The sequence below is a fragment of the Saccopteryx bilineata genome, chromosome 3, assembly GCF_036850765.1.
Source record: "Saccopteryx bilineata isolate mSacBil1 chromosome 3, mSacBil1_pri_phased_curated, whole genome shotgun sequence".
Classification (NCBI taxonomy): Eukaryota; Metazoa; Chordata; class Mammalia; order Chiroptera; family Emballonuridae; genus Saccopteryx; species Saccopteryx bilineata.
The window spans coordinates 286,391,552-286,409,152 of record NC_089492.1 but is presented as its reverse complement, the minus strand read 5'-3'; the positions used below and the strand labels follow the sequence as shown (position 1 = coordinate 286,409,152).

Genomic DNA, 17,601 nt, shown 5'->3' with positions numbered 1-17,601 from the left:
AGCAAATGGGCGCTTCTCCTATGTGCCCTGGCTGGGAATCGAACCCGGGTCCCCCGCACGCCAGGCCGACGCTCTACCGCTGAGCCAACCGGCCAGGGCCTAGAATATTTTCTTTAAAGCCTATCAATTCTGCCTTACTTGAGGAGTATCTTAAGAGTTAGGAAGCCCAGTTTTAGACCTGGCTCAGGAGGAAGTATGGCCTCAGGCTCATTGCTTAGTGTCTCTGGTCCTCAGTTTGTTTATCCCTAGAATGGTTCTGGAATAGTTTTTGCAGGCTTTTTCCAGCACTGAAGTTTTGCTCATATGGTACTCAATATAATTTTCTCTAACCTTTCCTCAAAGTGTTTAAAAATAGCTTTCTAAACAATAATAAACTTGCACCTTGAAGCTGTATTGAGAAATAAAAGTAGTACCTTACCCACCTTACTCATGAGATCTCTTTTCTGCAAGAGCTCATATGCTGATTTCTCCTCCAGATGGGAAGTAAAACTAGAGAGGTCACATTAGAGCTGGCAGCAAAGTGGTAGGGGACTTCCTAGACAGTACCTTTGCTTCTTTAGGGTGAGTTTACACTTGCCCCCAAGTAGAATTGCTTTAATACTGCCAGATAAACCTCTGCTCTGATATGACCTTTCTCTGAAAACCAACCTGGAAAAAAATATATTTTAAATACCTCATGGGTCACTTTGTATTCTCTAATGAACATTGGTGGCAGTGGGCCACTCTGTGTATAATAAGCACTAGTGTAAGTGCTCTGGTTTGGTCAGGGGCATCCTGTTCTGTTTCTGTTTTCTAAGTTGTCATTTTGAGACTGTAGCCATTTCAACCCAGCTATCATTAGTAAGCCTTAATATCATTTAGGTTATGGTGCCAGCTTGTCTTGTACTTGCCCTTTTACAGTCATTTGCAGAAGCATTTAACACCGCCCTGTTAGAGTTGTTGAATAGCTTTTGTGATGCTTTATGGACACACTATTGACCGCTTGGTACCTGGCGCACTTTCTTTCCTGGCCGTCTTACTGCTTGCTGAAATTGTATGGGTTTTTTTGGTTGCTGGCCGTCTATTGTGGCATGTTGGTTCCTCCCTTAGCTTTGGAGTGGCACATGCACTGCATATTAATTATTCCTATGGCAGAGATGCCTTTCAGGTGGTTCTCAGCCTGTGCATGTTTGGAGGATTAATGAGAGCCCATTGGATAGTTTTGTCGCTTTTCCTTTACCTTCCCCACACCCCCGCTGCAGATTTGTTCTAGCTTAACTGACAGTTTTCTTTCCTGAGAGTGCACCTTCTATGTGGCCCCCTTTATATCAGCTTTACTGATGCTCGTGCCAATTCTAACTTTTATCAGGTCTGCTCTTTGCCTAGCTTAGCTTAGCTAGTTGTAGTCATAGCGGTTGTTGTTACTGTCCTTCTTTCTCTTCTGTTTCTCCATCACCATCGCCACCTTCATTTTTATGCTCTCCAGCTTGTTTCCCCTGACTCCTGCATCCTTTGCTTTTGCAGCTGCTGCCTTGATTCTTTGCTCTTGGCTATTTTACATGCGCCCGTGTAAATGCCAGATGCCTAGGGGTTTATTGTATTACATATTCAGTGTTTTTCTTTCTTTCTTTTTTTTTTTTTTTTACAGGGACAGAGAGAATCAGAGAGAGGGATAGATAGGGACAGACAGACAGGAACGGAGAGAGAGATGAGAAGCATCAATCATCAGTTTTTCTTTGTGACACTTTAGTTGTTCGTTAATTGCTTTCTCATGTGCCTTGACCGCAGGCCTTCAGCAGACCAAGTAACCCCTTGCTCAAGCCAGCGACCTTGGGTCCAAGTTGGTGAGCTTTTTTTATGCTCAAGCCAGATGAGCCCATGCTCAAGCTGGCAACCTCAGGGTCTTGAACCTGGGTCCTCCGCATCCCAGTCCGACGCTCTATCCACTGCGCCACCGCCTGGTCAGGCCAGTGTCTTTCTAAGTAATCATGTTTTGGAATCCCAGAATCTTCTTACAATAGTCTGTTAAATGAATCATACTATTTTGTGAACTATTAAGACTTTTTATTCTTAATCATTATCACTGGTATCACTGTTATTATCTCATCATCGTTATCAGCATCATCATGTAACTTTCTCGTTCTGTCTCCATGACTAACATTTTTTCCTGCTTTTTGTACATGCTCATCTCCGGTTTCAGTACTCCCTTGCCCTCCATGAGTTAGTACCTACTTGCTCTTCATTCCATCAGTGTGGGTATCGCTCAGCTCTGACTCATCCACCCTCAGTGACCTGTGAATACTGCAGTCTAGCACTTAGTGCACTGTTCTGTAGTTTTCTTGTACCATATATGCTACTCTAGCCACACTGTTGTTCCTGGAAAATTCCAGGTATTTCCTGCCTATTCCTTCACATACTCATGTGCCAGCTTCTGCTCACAGAGCACCTTGTCAGTAAGTCCTGTCCTGACGACCCCTCTACACATTGCTCCCTTACTACCCCTCCCCTGACATTCTTTTCCTTCCTTGATTAATTTTTCTCCAAAGCACTTACAGCTACTGTGCATCATACTATATATTTGACTTACTGATTAAACTTGATTATATCAGTCTCTTTACTAGAATGTAAGTTTCATGAAGCAGGAATTTTGTTCCCTGTCACCTAGAATAGGACTTGTCATGTAATGTAATTATATATTATATAATTACTGAGTGAATGACTTATCAGTTACTTTTCTCTCTCCCTGGTATACAGTAAACTTGTTGAGAGTGGGAAAGGTGTTTTATTTCTTATTTTTTGGCATAGAATAAAAACTTAGCAAGAAATTGGGAAATTGTCACTTGAGTGGCAAAATGATTTCACTTGAGGATTAATATGTTTAAGCCTTTATATGTTTATTGGGCATTGGCTTGTGTTCAGAAAGTATTGTGTTATAGGAGAGGAAACATATATATTTTTCTAACCTTAAAGGTTCTTGTTTGTGGCCCTTGTAACAAAAGGCAGATTAGTAGAGAAAAGCATACAGATTTATTTAGTGAAAATATGAGATGACACAGGAGTCTTCATAAGAAATGTTAAACACAAGCATTTTTACAGTAAGTTTAATGAAGAATGAAAAGTTGCAGAAGAATGTGGAATGGCAAAGGGGTATGAGCTAAGGATAGTGAACTGGGGGAAACTTAGAAAGGCCCGTTCATTCAGATTTCTCTTGGCATTGTGGTGTCTTCGGAGATGTGTATGTTCCAGTCCTCCAGGTAGAACAGCTGTCGTGACCCACAGGTTGAGAACCGCTGAGGTAGAAGGAGGGCACCTCTCCTGAGCTCTAATATCTAATACCTGCTTCAGGGGGAGACCAGCGTTCTTCCTGCATGAACCGTTTTCCAAATGACTTCAGCTTAAAATATGTAGTGCCATGTTTTGGGGAGCATGTTCTGAACCCCATCAATGTTAATGGCAAAATTATAGTGAAACAAAACAATGAATACCTTTGGGGACTTTATTCTTTTGTACAAATGGATGTCAGAAATAGTGCCTTGCAGTTTTGGGTGTTAATATTACCCTTTCTTCTGCACACACACATGCGTGCACACACTGTCAGGGTATTTTTATTAAGACTTAAAATTAATTTTGGGGGAATTGATTTAGTGTTAGGCTGAGTCTTTATGATTCTTTCTTTAAATATTAAGAAAGGAAGAAATCTTATCCTATTCGATTCTGCCTCATTTTCTTAAAGGACATCATCTACTTCTTGCTGTCCTTCTTAAACATGCTGTGTTAAATTACAAGACTGCCACTAACTGTGGACTTCCTCCTGTAGGAATCAGAGAAGATCATTGCTGAGTTGAATGAAACCTGGGAAGAGAAGCTGCGTAAAACAGAGGCCATCAGAATGGAGAGGTCAGGAGGTTAAATTCTGGGAATGTTTCTAAATTATCTGGGGAATTTGGGTTACTTTTATGGTAGGAAAAGATAAAAAAGTTTAAAACAAAGAACCTTTCTCAAAACAAAACCAAAAAATAAACCTGGCTTGAGATTTACAGCTGGTTGAATTACACTTTGAAGTGAAACTCACATATATAAATGTTTTTTAAGAAGTCATGGTTCTTCAAATTACCATACTGCATGTTGCTAGGGATCCATATAAAAATGGAAGATTTTAAGGGATAGAGTTTTTAATTTGCAAAGAAACTGCCTCTGATAAAGGCCCAAATTTTAAAAGCTGTTTTGATTTCAAAGTTTCCTAGAACCTCTTTGGTAAGAAATGAAATAGTCTGAGTTGCAAACTTTTATTTATATTGATTTGAGAGAGAGAGAGAGAGAAAGAGGGAGGGGAGGGTGTCAGGAAAGGAGAAAGGGAGGGAGGAGAGAAATCAGAAGCATCAACTTGTAATTGCTTCATTTTAGTTGTTCATTGATTGCTTTCTCATATGTGCTTGGACCAGAGGTTTCAAGTGGAGTCAGTGACCCCTTTCTCTAGCTCAGGGGTCCCCAAACTTTTTACACAGGGGGCCAGTTCACTGTCCCTCAGACCGTTGGAGGGCCGGACTATTAAAAAAACTATGAACAAATCCCTATGCACACTGCACATATCTTATTTCAAAGTAAAAAAACAAAACGGGAACAAATACAATATTTAAAATAAAGAACAAGTAAATTTAAATCAACAAACTGACCAGTATTTCAATGGGAACTATGGGTTTGCTTTTGGCTAATGAGATGGTCAATGTGCTCCTCTCAATGACCACCAATGAAAGAGGTGCTTCTTCCAGAAGTGCGGCGGGGGCTGGATAAATGGCCTCAGGGGACCGCATGCAGCCCGCGGGCCGTAGTTTGGGGACCCCTGCTCTAGCTAGTGACCTTGGGCTCAAGCCAGAGACCTTGGGCTTCAAGCCAGCAACCTTGGGATCATGTTGATGATCCTGTGTTCAAGCCAGTGACCCCGCGCTCAAGCTGGAGACTTTGTGGTTTTGACCTGGGACCTCTGTGTTCCAAGTCTAGCCCTCTATACTGCCACCACCAGTCATGCTGAGTTGCAAACTTTTAAAATCCCAATTCTGTATCTATCCTGAACATGAACATAACCCAAAATAATACTTTTACTATTGGAATAAATAATATATTTTTGAAAGTCAGTTTCTGTCTTTGCATGGAAATGAGACAGAAGTGAATTTTGATGCATTGATATAGTGAATGTATCAAACAGAACTTTTATTATAGAGATTTTAAGCTAGAATTTTTGAACCAATATCATGTTGAGCATGCAAACATAATATTTGAGAAAAATCACATTTATAGATAGTACTATATATATCAAAGTTACTTTATGATTGCTTTCTTAAATTTTGAAGAAATGGTTGAGTTTTATGTATAGCTTAAGGACATCCATTTCTTTCTTTTTTATATAAACAGACATATTATTATGAATTATTGTTTGCCTCCAAAGTTCTCATTTGGGTTATTATAACTTTACCTAACATTGGAACATAATTTATTTTTAATGTGTTGTTTCTCTTAAAAATAATTTCTCTAATAATGAGATAGATTCTTTCACATATGTATTACTGACTGTAAACATGAACGGTTGTTTTTGCTTTGCTTTATTTTTCAATTCATGTTAAATTGATTTAATTGACATTTTGGTATTGCTATACTGATGTGATTGTTGTTTTTTCTAGAGAGGCCTTGTTGGCTGAGATGGGAGTTGCCATTCGGGAAGATGGAGGAACTCTGGGGGTATTCTCACCTAAAAAGGTAGGAAATAATGTTGTGAAACTCAACCAAACAGAACACTTTGTCTCGTCACTGGGGCACTTCATGTCTTCCCGGGTTGGTTCCTCCTCTCGCCATTCCCCCCCCCCCTTTTTTTAATCTTAAAATGTGGCTTACTTGCCTGACCAGGCGGTGACACAGTGGATAGAGCATCAGACTGGGATGCGGAAGGACCCAGGTTCAAGACCCCGAGGTCGCCAGCTTGAGCGCGGGCTCATTTGGCTTGAGCAAAAAGCTCACCAGCTTGGACCCAAGGTCGCTGGCTCAAGCAACGGGTTACTTGGTCTGCTGAAGGCCCGCGGTCAAGGCACATATGAGAGAGCAATAAATGAACAACTAAGGTGTCACAACAAAAAACTAAAAGTTGATGCTTCTCATCTCTCTCTGTTCCTGTCTGTCCCTATCTATCCCTCTCTCTGACTCTCTCTCTGTCCCTGAAAAAAAAAAAAAAAGATGTGGCTTACTTAATTTCAGATATTTCTGATTTCATCTTACAATACAAGAGCAGCCTGTCATGCTTACTGTTTACAAAATAAAATCCCAAGCTGTAAATCTATATATAACTTCCAGTCATGATTCAGGATGTTTAATCATCTCCCATTGTTACTTCTCTTAAATTCCCAGCCTAACTTAGTATGTCTCGCTTCAGTTTGGCTACTCTTTCTTTCTTTTTTCTATTTATTAATTGCGTTTATATAGATTCTAGTGCCTCCCCAAATGCATCCCCCCTCCCATGTATCCCCTCAACATCTCCCTTACCCTCCTCCCATGGCTACTCTTTCTGTGTAGGTTGTTCCACAGATGCCAGCAACCCTGATTTATAATTCTCTGGAAGCAATTTTGCCTGTTCAGGTTTGTTTAGAAAAATAACTGTTTCAGTTTGCTTCTACAGTTTGTGTTATAGACAACTGTGTACTGAGCAATGCAATTCCTGTCCTAACCCTTCTAGCCTCTGCTCCTTTCCCAGTACGTAGTTACCTTCCTACTTACCAAATCATTGTTAGGACATAGCAGATACCTTTTAGATAATTATAGATAATTAGAATAGTAAGGTGTGTGTGTGTGTGTTTGTTTTTTTTAAACTAAGTTGCTTCTAGGTTGTTATTAGATATTGGAAAATATTATCAAGTGATTATTTTGTGTGTTTATATAATAATAAAACAGTATATTGATATACAAAGCACATACTTCTTACCAATAATAAATGGGTCTTCATTTCAAATGACTTCAAGTTGAGGCTGTTGGGAGACATAAATATCTTCATGTGGGGTCTGATAATGACTTCTAGGTTGGCATAGAGTGCATAAGGGAGTTTTCAACTGGTACTTTTGTTTTATGTGATATGAAGTGTTCCTGTGTTTTCTGCTAGGATTCTTTTGGTTAGGTTTCTCACATAACTTTTTTATAAATTCCAGTGTGTTACTTTCAACAAAGGAGAATGATTTAAAGAAATTTTGGTATAGATTGTAAAATTCGGACAGTAATAAAAGTATTTATATGTATGTACTGCCTAAGGTCAGTATTTTCACAGTTTAAAGGTTTTTCCTTCAGTAAGACATTATTTATTCAGTTATATTACTTATGATTAGATTATATAGAGATTTTTAGCAGTTAAAGGATTGATAGAATTTAGATTATGCCTTTGCATATACCTAAACACACATGCAACATTTATATATCTAAAGATATTTTATAATATCTTTCAATGTTAAGAACTGAGGAAAACTTTTATAGGACATATTGTAAAAATGTGGTATTTAATACAAATCATGAATAACTTGAATAAGTTATATGATATAAACAGCACTGAATTCCAAACTGGCAGCTCTGATTTCAAACCTTTTCTTACTTTAATTTTACCCATCCTGCTTTATCTTTCTAGACCTCCTTAGGAAGCTGACCATATCCAAACTCAGTGTTAGAACCTGTTTCTGATGGGTTAACTTGACTGTGGCAATTATTGCACAAGGTGTGCACATATAAATTGACATTTGCACACCTTTAAAAATTGTGCTCTACCTGAATACATACAACTTTTATCTGTCAATCATACCTCAGTAAAACTTGGGCGGGGGGGGGGGGCTCCTTTCAAGGCAAGAAAAGAAAAAAAAACCCCAGAAACTGTTTTAGAGATTTGTTTTTCCTTAGGCCAGTGCCGGGATGGGTTGTAAAGAATGCTGGTGCCTGACCAGGTGGTGGCGCAGTGGATAGAGCATCGGACTGGGATGCAGAGGACCCAGGTTCGGAACCCTGAGGTCACCAGCTTGAGCGCGGGCTCATCTGGTTTGAGCAAAAGCCCACCAGTTTGAACCCAAGGTTGCTGGCTCCAGCAAGGGGTTACTCGGTCTGCTGAAGGCCCGCGGTCAAGGCACATATGAGAAAGCAATCAATGAACAACTAAGGTGTTGCAACGCGCAATGAAAAAACTAATGATTGATGCTTCTCATCTCTCTCCGTTCCTGTCTACCCCTCTCTCTAACTCACTCTCTGTCTCTGTAAAAAAAATAAAATAAAATAAATAAAAAAATAAAAATAAAAATAAAGAATGCTGGTGCCTGACCAGGCGGTGGTGCAGTGGATAGAGCGTCAGACTGGGATGCAGAGGACCTAGGTTCGAGACCCCACCCCAAGGTCGCCAGCTTGAGCGCGAGCTCATCTGATTTGAGCAATAGTCTACCAGCTTGAACCGAAGGTCACTGGGTCCAACAAGTGGTTACTCGATCTGCTGAAGGCCCGCGGTCAAGGCACATATGAGAAAGCAATCAATGAACAACTAAGGTGTTGCAACGCGCAATGAAAAACTAATGATTGATGCTTCTCATCTCTCTCCGTCCCTGTCTATCCCTCTCTCTGACTCACTCTCTGTCTCTGTAAAAAAAATAAAAAAATAAAAAAAAATAATAAGAATGCTGGCCAGGGAGGTCTTTGACATTCTCAAAGCAGTGAGGCTCTCAGACTGCATAAGCAGGTGCTTCTTGAGATGTAGAAGTTTTTCTCATTTCTTTTTGATCATCTTTTGTAGTCCCTTTCTTAACCTTCTCATCTAACACTTCTTTCATTTCTTCACATTTGCCGACACTATCTTGAGTAGATTTTGACTGCAAGACCATGTGACTTATTTTTGGATTCCAGTGGGGTATTTTCACCAAAGAAGGTTGGTTTTTAAAAGATTTTAGAAATATTAGAGTTAGATGAAGAGGATTTTTACAAGATATGTATATTAATTGAATGTCAGTCATTTAAATTTTTTCTTTAAGGTAAAGACTAATAAGCTAAAGATAATAACTGGGACTATGGAAGAACTGATAAAAATTACAGAGGGAAATGATGGGAGTGTGGGGACATTTTTGTAAAGTATTGTATAAATGAGAAGTTAAGTATTTGTTGGAATTGTGGATGAGAAAAAATAATTTCCCTGTACCTTTCTGAGTTCTTAGCTGAGAGCCCTGTAATAAAGGATAGATTAACGAGAAAAACAAAGAGAAGTTGATTAACACGTCCACCTCATGTACACAGGGGAGAGACCCAGGGAAAAATGAGGAACTCCATGATGTGGCTTAGAGTTCGGACTTAAATACTATCATGAAGGAAAGGGGAGAGGAAATGGTTTCTAGGGAAGATGGATAGGCCCTTAGGACAACAGATGGGAGGCAGGAGAGTGTGTGACAGAGTTTGTCTGGCTGTGGTGTCACCTTCTAGGCTCCTCTCCTGTGACAAGAGTGCATCTTCCCTCATTTATGAAACCCCTGGAAGGGGTTGATGACCTTTGAGCTCCTTTTAGAGTACTGTGTTTAGACAGGTAAAGGGGGTTTAGAGAGAGACTCTCCCTCCATTGGCTGTTTTTTAAGTGCCCACAGCTCAGAATAATACATCAAAGTGACATTTTTGGGGGTGGCTTATTCTGCTACCCTTTAGGATTTTTGTCCAAGTGTTTATAAAAATTATGTGATTATCCAGAGAATCAGCCTATCTTAATTTTCTTTTTTGTGTTCTGAATGTTTTGACCTTATCAAGAACAGGATTTTATTCTTTATCCCAGAACTCATGTTTTTAAGTAGAATGCACTAGTGACTGCAGTTTGGGAAGGCCTGGAGAGAGTGTCTTCTGTTTATTACGAATTGCAACTAGGAAGGAAGAAGTCTCTTTTTCTAGCCACTGTGGGTAACTGAGGAGCCATCAGCCTCCTGTTGTCACAGCTCTCTCAGGGTACTTGCTTGCTCAGACTGATGATCTGTAACCTTTTTCAGACCCCACATCTTGTTAATCTCAATGAGGACCCACTGATGTCAGAATGCCTGCTTTATTACATCAAAGATGGAATTACAAGGTATGTCTGTTTCTTTTGGCCACTTTATTCTGTTTTTCAACTGCTAGTCCACCAGAAATTTTGTGCCAGACTGCAGAAGAGTTAAACACCTTGATGTTGTATACAGATTATAGACCCAGTGATCTTAGTTACATTCGCTTAAGTTCAGGATGATTTCTGCCTTGAGCGGTCCCTGAAATAATTCTCCTATTTTCACCAGTCCCCAAGTGTAAAAAGGTTAAAAACTATTGACTTAACGTTTTCTTTTCTATTAGATAATTGAATAAAGGAAAGTTGTTTGTTGAAAAATTTGTTGTAATGATTTGCTGTTTTTCCCATCTGAAATAGTACAAACTATTCCCTATACTTTTCACAAACTACACTGCTTACAAAAATTAGGGGATATTTTATGACTTCATATTTATTTTTAATTATCCCCTAAATTTTGTGAGCAGTATATGTGTTTTAGCTAGCTGAGCCAGTTAACATGTAGTTTTTCCCTAAAGATCCTAAGTAAAGGTTTTTCCTTCTTATGTCCCACATGAATTCATTAGGAAGCTTAGTTCACTGGTGTCTTTTTATAATGCTGTGTGAGTTACATTCGGTATGTCATTGTTCCTTGGTTTCATTCTGATGTAGGGAAGTTAACCATATATGAAAATAGAATTTGCAGTTGAAAGCCTCTGATAAAAAAGGTGATACCTTTTTTGTATGTACCAAAGAATATTCTATGGGAGAAAGGGGTTCATTGTTTGTCGTGCTCTTTATGTCTGAATTTCCCTGGGAAACACTTTCCCTTGTGTTCAGGGTTGGCCAAGCAGATGCTGAGCGGCGCCAGGACATCGTGCTGAGTGGGGCACACATTAAAGAAGAGCATTGTATCTTTCGGAGCGAGAGGAATAACAGTGGGGATGGTGAGAGTCCTTGGCTCAGCTTTTCCAACAGCTTCTCATTCTGTAGTATGAGAAATCTGTAACACTTGGTATTCCCAGTCTCTTTCAACGATACCTTTCTTATACAATTAATATTTGAAAACAGAGAAACCTGGGCCGCTTATAAATGCATGGACAGACATAGCTACTTTACATGAAAATGGCCTGAACAAAAGGAGCCCTTTGTTACTGCCAACGACTAAGCAGGACATAGGCAATTAGGCTTGGTCTTGAATGTTAATTATTTGATAGGCAAGTAAGAAGGGAACAAATACCCAGGGTTGTGGGAGATTTGAAGGATCTCTAGCCTTGACCCAGTAGAATTTTTTTTTTTTTAATTTTTTTTTTTTACAGAGACAGAGTGAGGGATAGACAGAGACAGAAAGGAACAGAGAGATGAGAAGCATCAATCTTAGTTTTTTGTTGCGCATTGCAACACCTTAGTTGTTCATTGATTGCTTTCTCATATGTGCCTTGACCATGGGCCTTCAGCAGACCGAGTAACCCCTTGCTTGAGCCAGCGACCTTGGGTCCAAGCTGGTGAATTTTTGCTCAAACCAGATGAGCCCACGCTCAAGCTGGCGACCTCAGGGTCTCGAACCTGGGTCTTCCACATCCCAGTCCGATGCTCTATCCACTGCGCCACCGCCTGGTCAGGCCCAGTAGAATTAATTTTATCTAAAGAGGAAGAAAAAGTCTATCTTGTATCTTGTCCAGATTCTCAATAAAACAACACCAGTCTAATAGTATTTTTGTACTGTATAATTTATTCCTTCCTTAATAAAAATAGTAGCTTTTGATTTTAAGTTTCTGGTTAGGCCCAATATCTCAAATTTAGATTTCTGATGGCTTTTGGTTTTATAGACTGAACTGTCAGATATTACTGAAACTGAGATTCCATACCTTCTTCTGAGGTTTGTCAGATCATTTAAATGTTTCTGTCTTAGCCACAGCCCTGGGTGTGGTGCCCTGAAATAAATTACTATATAGACACTCAGCTCCTTGGTGGGTTACAGGAATCTGTTCTATTTACCCTGAATCTTCATAGTCATCTGCTTTCTGTTATTTTATTCCAGTGATTTGTGATGCTAACATTAATTTGCATTTCTCTTAGTTATTGTGACTCTAGAGCCCTGTGAACGCTCAGAAACCTACGTAAATGGCAAGAGAGTGGCCCAGCCTGTTCAGCTGCGCTCAGGTGAGATGGACAGGTTTGAAGTCTTCAGCAAAGATCACATGACTTGTGTGAATAATTCTGTAATTTTTGAATCTTTGTTTAAAGGCCGAAGTGATAGCATTAGGATTTATGTTCTTTAAAATTCCAAAAGCTGTCTTTTTGCATTAGGGAGAGTGAGGTCATTAACCTAGATACTATACATTTAAAAAATGGTTTCTTAACTCTATTTTTTGTTTGGTGCCAGGAAACCGTATCATCATGGGTAAAAACCATGTGTTTCGTTTTAACCACCCGGAGCAAGCACGGGCTGAGCGAGAAAAGACTCCTTCTGCTGAGACCCCCTCGGAGCCTGTGGACTGGACATTTGCCCAGAGAGAGCTCCTGGAGAAACAAGGAATTGATATGAAGCAGGAGATGGAGAAAAGGTAATGTACAAATGTTATGTGGCCTGCATGACTCACTTCTTTTAAACATAGAATGGGTAGCGTTTACGAAACAGCTTGGTGATCATGGATTATTTTCCTCTCTTGTTTTTGTTTCTCGTCTAGGTTACAGGAAATGGAGATCCTGTACAAAAAGGAGAAGGAAGAAGCAGATCTTCTCTTGGAACAGCAGAGACTGGTAGGAGTCCACCCCGCATCCTTTATTAGGAAAAGGGCAGCTTGCTCGCACACCTGCTCTGCCCCGCAGGCAAGCGCTTGCCCAGTGGCTTAGCCATTGCGCTAATATGGCGCACTCTCTGTCTCCTTCATGGAGAACGAACTTACAGCTCCTGGTAGCCTTGGCCTGAAAAACTGTCCACGAAGGGACTGTTTTATACCTTTTATGTCTTAAAGTCAAATCTTCTGTCAAAACCAAGTGCTATAGTGGGAGCTTTCCTGGTAGCCTTTGCTTCTTGATAGTGGTTTTTGAGTATGCATCAGTGGTGGTTCTTTAATGATAATTACTCTGCATATTGAATTTGGTGGGTGTTTGCCTTGGTTTTGTTTCTGATCACCTGATAGTACTAATTCTCTGCTCTTGGGCTGACCTGGGGGTTGTTCTTGTGCTGGGCAGACTTTTTTTTTTTTTTCTTAGTTAAACTGTGTCTAAAAGTGTTGCTGCACAGTTGCATGTGTTAATCCTTTTCTGTTCCCCTGCATGGAGTCTGCATTCTCAGTAAGGGTCCCAGTGGCATGTGAGCTGACATAGAATCGGGCTGTACCACCAGCTCAGACAGGACAGGGGAGCCTGGTTTCTCTGGGTTGAGAAAGGGTTTGGGTGAGCAACTGAACAGTCCATTTAAGTCCGCATCTTATAATGCTAATGGTTTTAGCATTTCATGATGTAAATTGATTCTCCAAGTTTGATGGAAATTGAATCTCATGAATAAATAAGTTGATCCATTAGTTAGGTTTTCGTATTTAAAGCCATCCAATTTTGGTTTAACAAAAGCCCTGGTTATAAAGAGGCTTCTTGGCATTCATTTGAGATGTAAGGAGAAGGTATAACAAACCTTTGGGTATTCTGGGTATAATTTAGGAATTTTCCAATTTTTAAGATTTGTGAACTTTTAAGATAAGGAGTATTAGGGAGGAAACTGGAATACCGGTTTCTTCCCTTAGCATGAAATACAGCATGCAAAACACTGCGTGGTAAACTACAGCCGTGTAGTGTTGCTCTGCTTTGGAGAAGATAGGTTATTGCCAAATGGGCCAAAAAACCAAGGGCTTAAGCGAAAGCAGCCTTTTCCAGGGCAGCTCATTTGTCAGGCTTGGCAGTGGGTTAGCCAGTTCATTTGTTATCTTGGAAATTATAATAAAGTATAAAAAAAGAATGAGTTATAAAAATAAAGCAAGTGTTTGGGACAAAATAATAGCAATGCTATACATATAGAGTCTCTTTAGGAAGCCTCATTGGCATTTAGTTTTTAATAAAAACAGGAATATTTAGCTAGAGTGTGATTATGGGCTTGAAAGGTTTCCGACACATAAAGGAGCCTTTTTCCTTAATAATGTAGTATAATCTAATAACATGTCTCTGATGGTCTATGAGAGATCAAACAGGACAGGTATAATTAAGTTGTATTTATTATTAACACTAGTGCCTTGTAATTATAGTGCTTTATAATTTACAGAGAACTTTAACCTCAAATTTTTTTTAATTCCTAAAACAACCCTCTTTCGTAGATAGGTATATAAGTGAAATGAGTACTGTTACCTCCAGTTTATTTATATTGCCTCCAGTTGAAGAAACCAAGGCTAAAAAATGCTATCTTGCCCACTCTTAAGCCCTATTAGGTCATGGGTCTGAGGCTTAAGCTTGGGTCTTCTGACTTACTTCACTGTTCTGTTTAGTAGAATTCTGCTTATCAGACAATTAGGAGTCTTGTTAAAAATGCAAAGGCGGATTCAGCAGATCTGGGTTGGGACCTGAGATTCTGCACTTCTACCCAGCTCCCTGGGGATGCCCATGCTGCTGGTCCTGGGACCAACTATTGAGTACCTAGGGGGGAAAGAATAATGATGGCTAGTACTCTCCATAACCAAGAGCTGATGATCATTCTGTGCTCTGAAGTCAGATGATGACCATTAACAAAGAGAAAGTAAATGTCTCTAACACATATTTAGTTTCCAGAGGACATACTTAGTCTGCAAGTAATCAGGTTCTGGTTGCCATTTGCTCCGTGTATCTCAAAGCAAGCTAGGATCTTAAGAGCAGATCCTTAAAGCAGGGAGGTTGCTTTCTTCACACAAGTCCAACTCTGTATTCCATTTAAATTCTTTGTCCTCAAGAGGAATTGGTTTCTAACATTTTGGCCTGAAGAGTATCTAGTAGTGGCAGTACTAACAGAAAGTATGGTTTTATGATGCTGTGTTGGTCAACCAACAGATATATTTTGAATGCGCCCTATAAATAAACATTGAGAGATATTAAAGAATTATTATTCAATAAATATTTAAAAATATTTATTACATGTAATATTTTTGCATAACAACAGCATTTAAGAAAGGAGTTTTCTGTTATGATAGTTCCCCCTTCGCGTCACACTGTTGTGTTCTCTTGCCCTGTTGTACACCTGGTCACTTCTGTGTTTGCTTTTTTACACGTGTTTTGGGTGTCTTCTCTCCTCTGTTTGTATAAGCTTCTTGCAGAGTCTCTTCAGGAGGCCTACTTTGCATTTTGTGTTTAAGAGAAACAGAAGGATCTTTTAGTGACATGTGAATTAGCCAGCCTGACTAGTTTTTCCAACCCTTTAATAAATGAATCTAAACATCTTAATTGGGTTTTTTGAGACATAAGATAGAATTTTCATCTTGTCACTTAAACTTTGCATACAGACTTTCTAGTATCATGGCCAGTACGTGATGGAGATATATGTTTGACTATATGTAGAACATAGTCTACAGAGTCAATATGACTGTATTTTAAAAAGGAAGGAAATTATGGCCACTTTATTTAATATGAGTTATTTTGGATTTGTGTAGACTCTTTGTTTTATTTTAAAGATTTTTTTAAAATTTTTTCTTTCTTTATTTATTTTTTTTACAGAGACAGAGAGTGAGTCAGAGAGAAGGATAGATAGGGAGAAACAGACAGGAATGGAGAGAGATGAGAAGCATCAATCATTAGTTTTTCACTGCGCATTGCAACACCTTAGTTGTTCATTGATTGCTTTCTCATATGTGCCTTGACTGCGGGCCTTCAGCAGACCAAGTAACCCCTTACTGGAGCCAGCAACCTTGGGTTCAAACTGGTGGGCTTTTGCTCAAATCAGATGAGCCCGCGCTCAAGCTGGCGACCTCTGGGTCTCGAACCCGGGTCCTCTGCATCCCAGTCCGATGCTCTATCCACTGCGCCACCGCCTGGTCAGGTGTATTTTAAAGATTTTTATCTCTCAATCCATGATATTAAAACAATGGTTAGAGTATTTGTTATTTCCTTAATTAGGTAGTATTCACTTTATCCTTAAGCAACTTTAAAAGGAAAAGGAACCAGGAAAAAAAATGATAGTTGTCAATTATTTGGGAAGACTCTGAGTTTATTTTGCAAAACTCAGTTTCTGTATATTTGCAGGAAAACCTTTTCAAGAGTCAGATATACTTTTTTTCTCTAATGTTAATTAATATCATCTTTTATCACTTAAGACTAGCCATTCTGATGTTTTTAAACTTAAGAATGAAAAAAAAAATAGTCCAGAATCTATAAATTTAGTTTTGTGTGATTTTTGCTGCCAGATTTTCAAATACCGTAGAGGTTGTAAATTGGTTTAGTACCCATTCATAGACTGATGGAGGTAATGCACAGCAGTAGCAATAGCTCTAAATTCAGGGGCCAAATTAAAGGTTGTTTTGGTATAGTTGTTCCCTAGAAACAATTGTACATGGAAATCTTTGGTACAGAAACTACGATACTATTTATCAATTTGATTTAAAAAAACTTTATTAGAGATAATTCTGGTAATTACAGCCAAGTAAAAGAGACTATTAAGAATATTTTCATTTACTAGGCTAGCTTGAACTAGTCTAGTGAGTAGTGTCTTTTCTCAGGAATTTTTATTTTCTGAATAGAAAGATTTTCTTAATCCTGTTCACTATAGGGAATTGTAAACCCAACAACATCTCTTTCATTTAGATCCATGTTAGCAAGATTTGCTGTGTTAGTTATGAATAATTGGTTATTATCCACTTGGTTATATCCAAGATCAGGCTGCAGTTTTAGGCCTAAGTAAAATGTTTTGAAAAAGAAGGAATAGTGCAAAGATAGCCAGAAAGAGAGTTAGAGAAAACATTTTAAAGTGGATCCATTTCACATAAACTGTAAAATCTTTGTGGTTTATGTGTTGATAGGAAGAGTTGTCACTTAAAGTGATGATTTCTCAAATAATTAGAAGTGCCATGGGTTTCCATAGAAAACATTTCTAAGTTGTATTTATTAAAATATTACTTGGGGAATTTTAGATGATATATAGTAAGTATATTTGCATGGCTTAATTTGTATTCTGGAAGTTTGTTAAAATTTTGGAAGTGAGGTAATTTATTGATTTAAGTGTGAAAAACAAAGTAGCAGACCCACTATGAGGATCCTTTTATGCTTTCTTGTTCTCTGGATAGCACCTCTGATTGTTTAAGTGAAGTGGCTCTATTTGGCGTGACACAGGAAAGTAGCAAATCCAACATATGCTCACGGGAAGACCAGTTTCAAAGCCCTCTCGCCTTCTAGAAAAACAGTTTGGTTGATGAGAACCTTACATGGTCTGCTAATAGAGTCTTAGCATTTATAACATCATCCCTGTTTGCTTCTTGTTCTCTTTCTTACCTTCTAACTTTTTTCTAGGGCTGCTCTTTTTAGTAAAGCTAAACAAAACGTGGCATCCTCCAGCCTTACTAACCTTTGTTAATCTGCCTGCTCGTCACATCTTATATGGCATCTGTGCTCACTCATGGGGGAAAGAGTTT

General features: G+C 39.0%; 1 protein-coding gene across 24 annotated transcripts in view; it reads left to right on the top strand.

The window, feature by feature from the left end:
- The window catches only part of KIF1B (kinesin family member 1B), a 151,620-nt gene that overhangs the window by 74,044 nt on the left and 59,975 nt on the right, over positions 1-17,601 (top strand). For 15 of the 24 annotated variants that reach the window (XM_066270472.1, XM_066270477.1, XM_066270480.1 and 12 more), the window contains 7 exons: positions 3,797-3,876; positions 5,655-5,730; positions 9,996-10,075; positions 10,862-10,968; positions 12,101-12,184; positions 12,408-12,588; positions 12,712-12,784. In XM_066270472.1, the coding sequence (XP_066126569.1) occupies positions 3,797-3,876; positions 5,655-5,730; positions 9,996-10,075; positions 10,862-10,968; positions 12,101-12,184; positions 12,408-12,588; positions 12,712-12,784 (681 nt within the window). Of the gene's footprint in view, positions 1-3,796; positions 3,877-5,654; positions 5,731-6,537; positions 6,601-8,839; positions 8,903-9,995; positions 10,076-10,861; positions 10,969-12,100; positions 12,185-12,407; positions 12,589-12,711; positions 12,785-17,601 lie in introns of all 24 variants that reach the window. The other 9 variants (XM_066270469.1, XM_066270470.1, XM_066270466.1 and 6 more) reach the window with 1 other exon arrangement.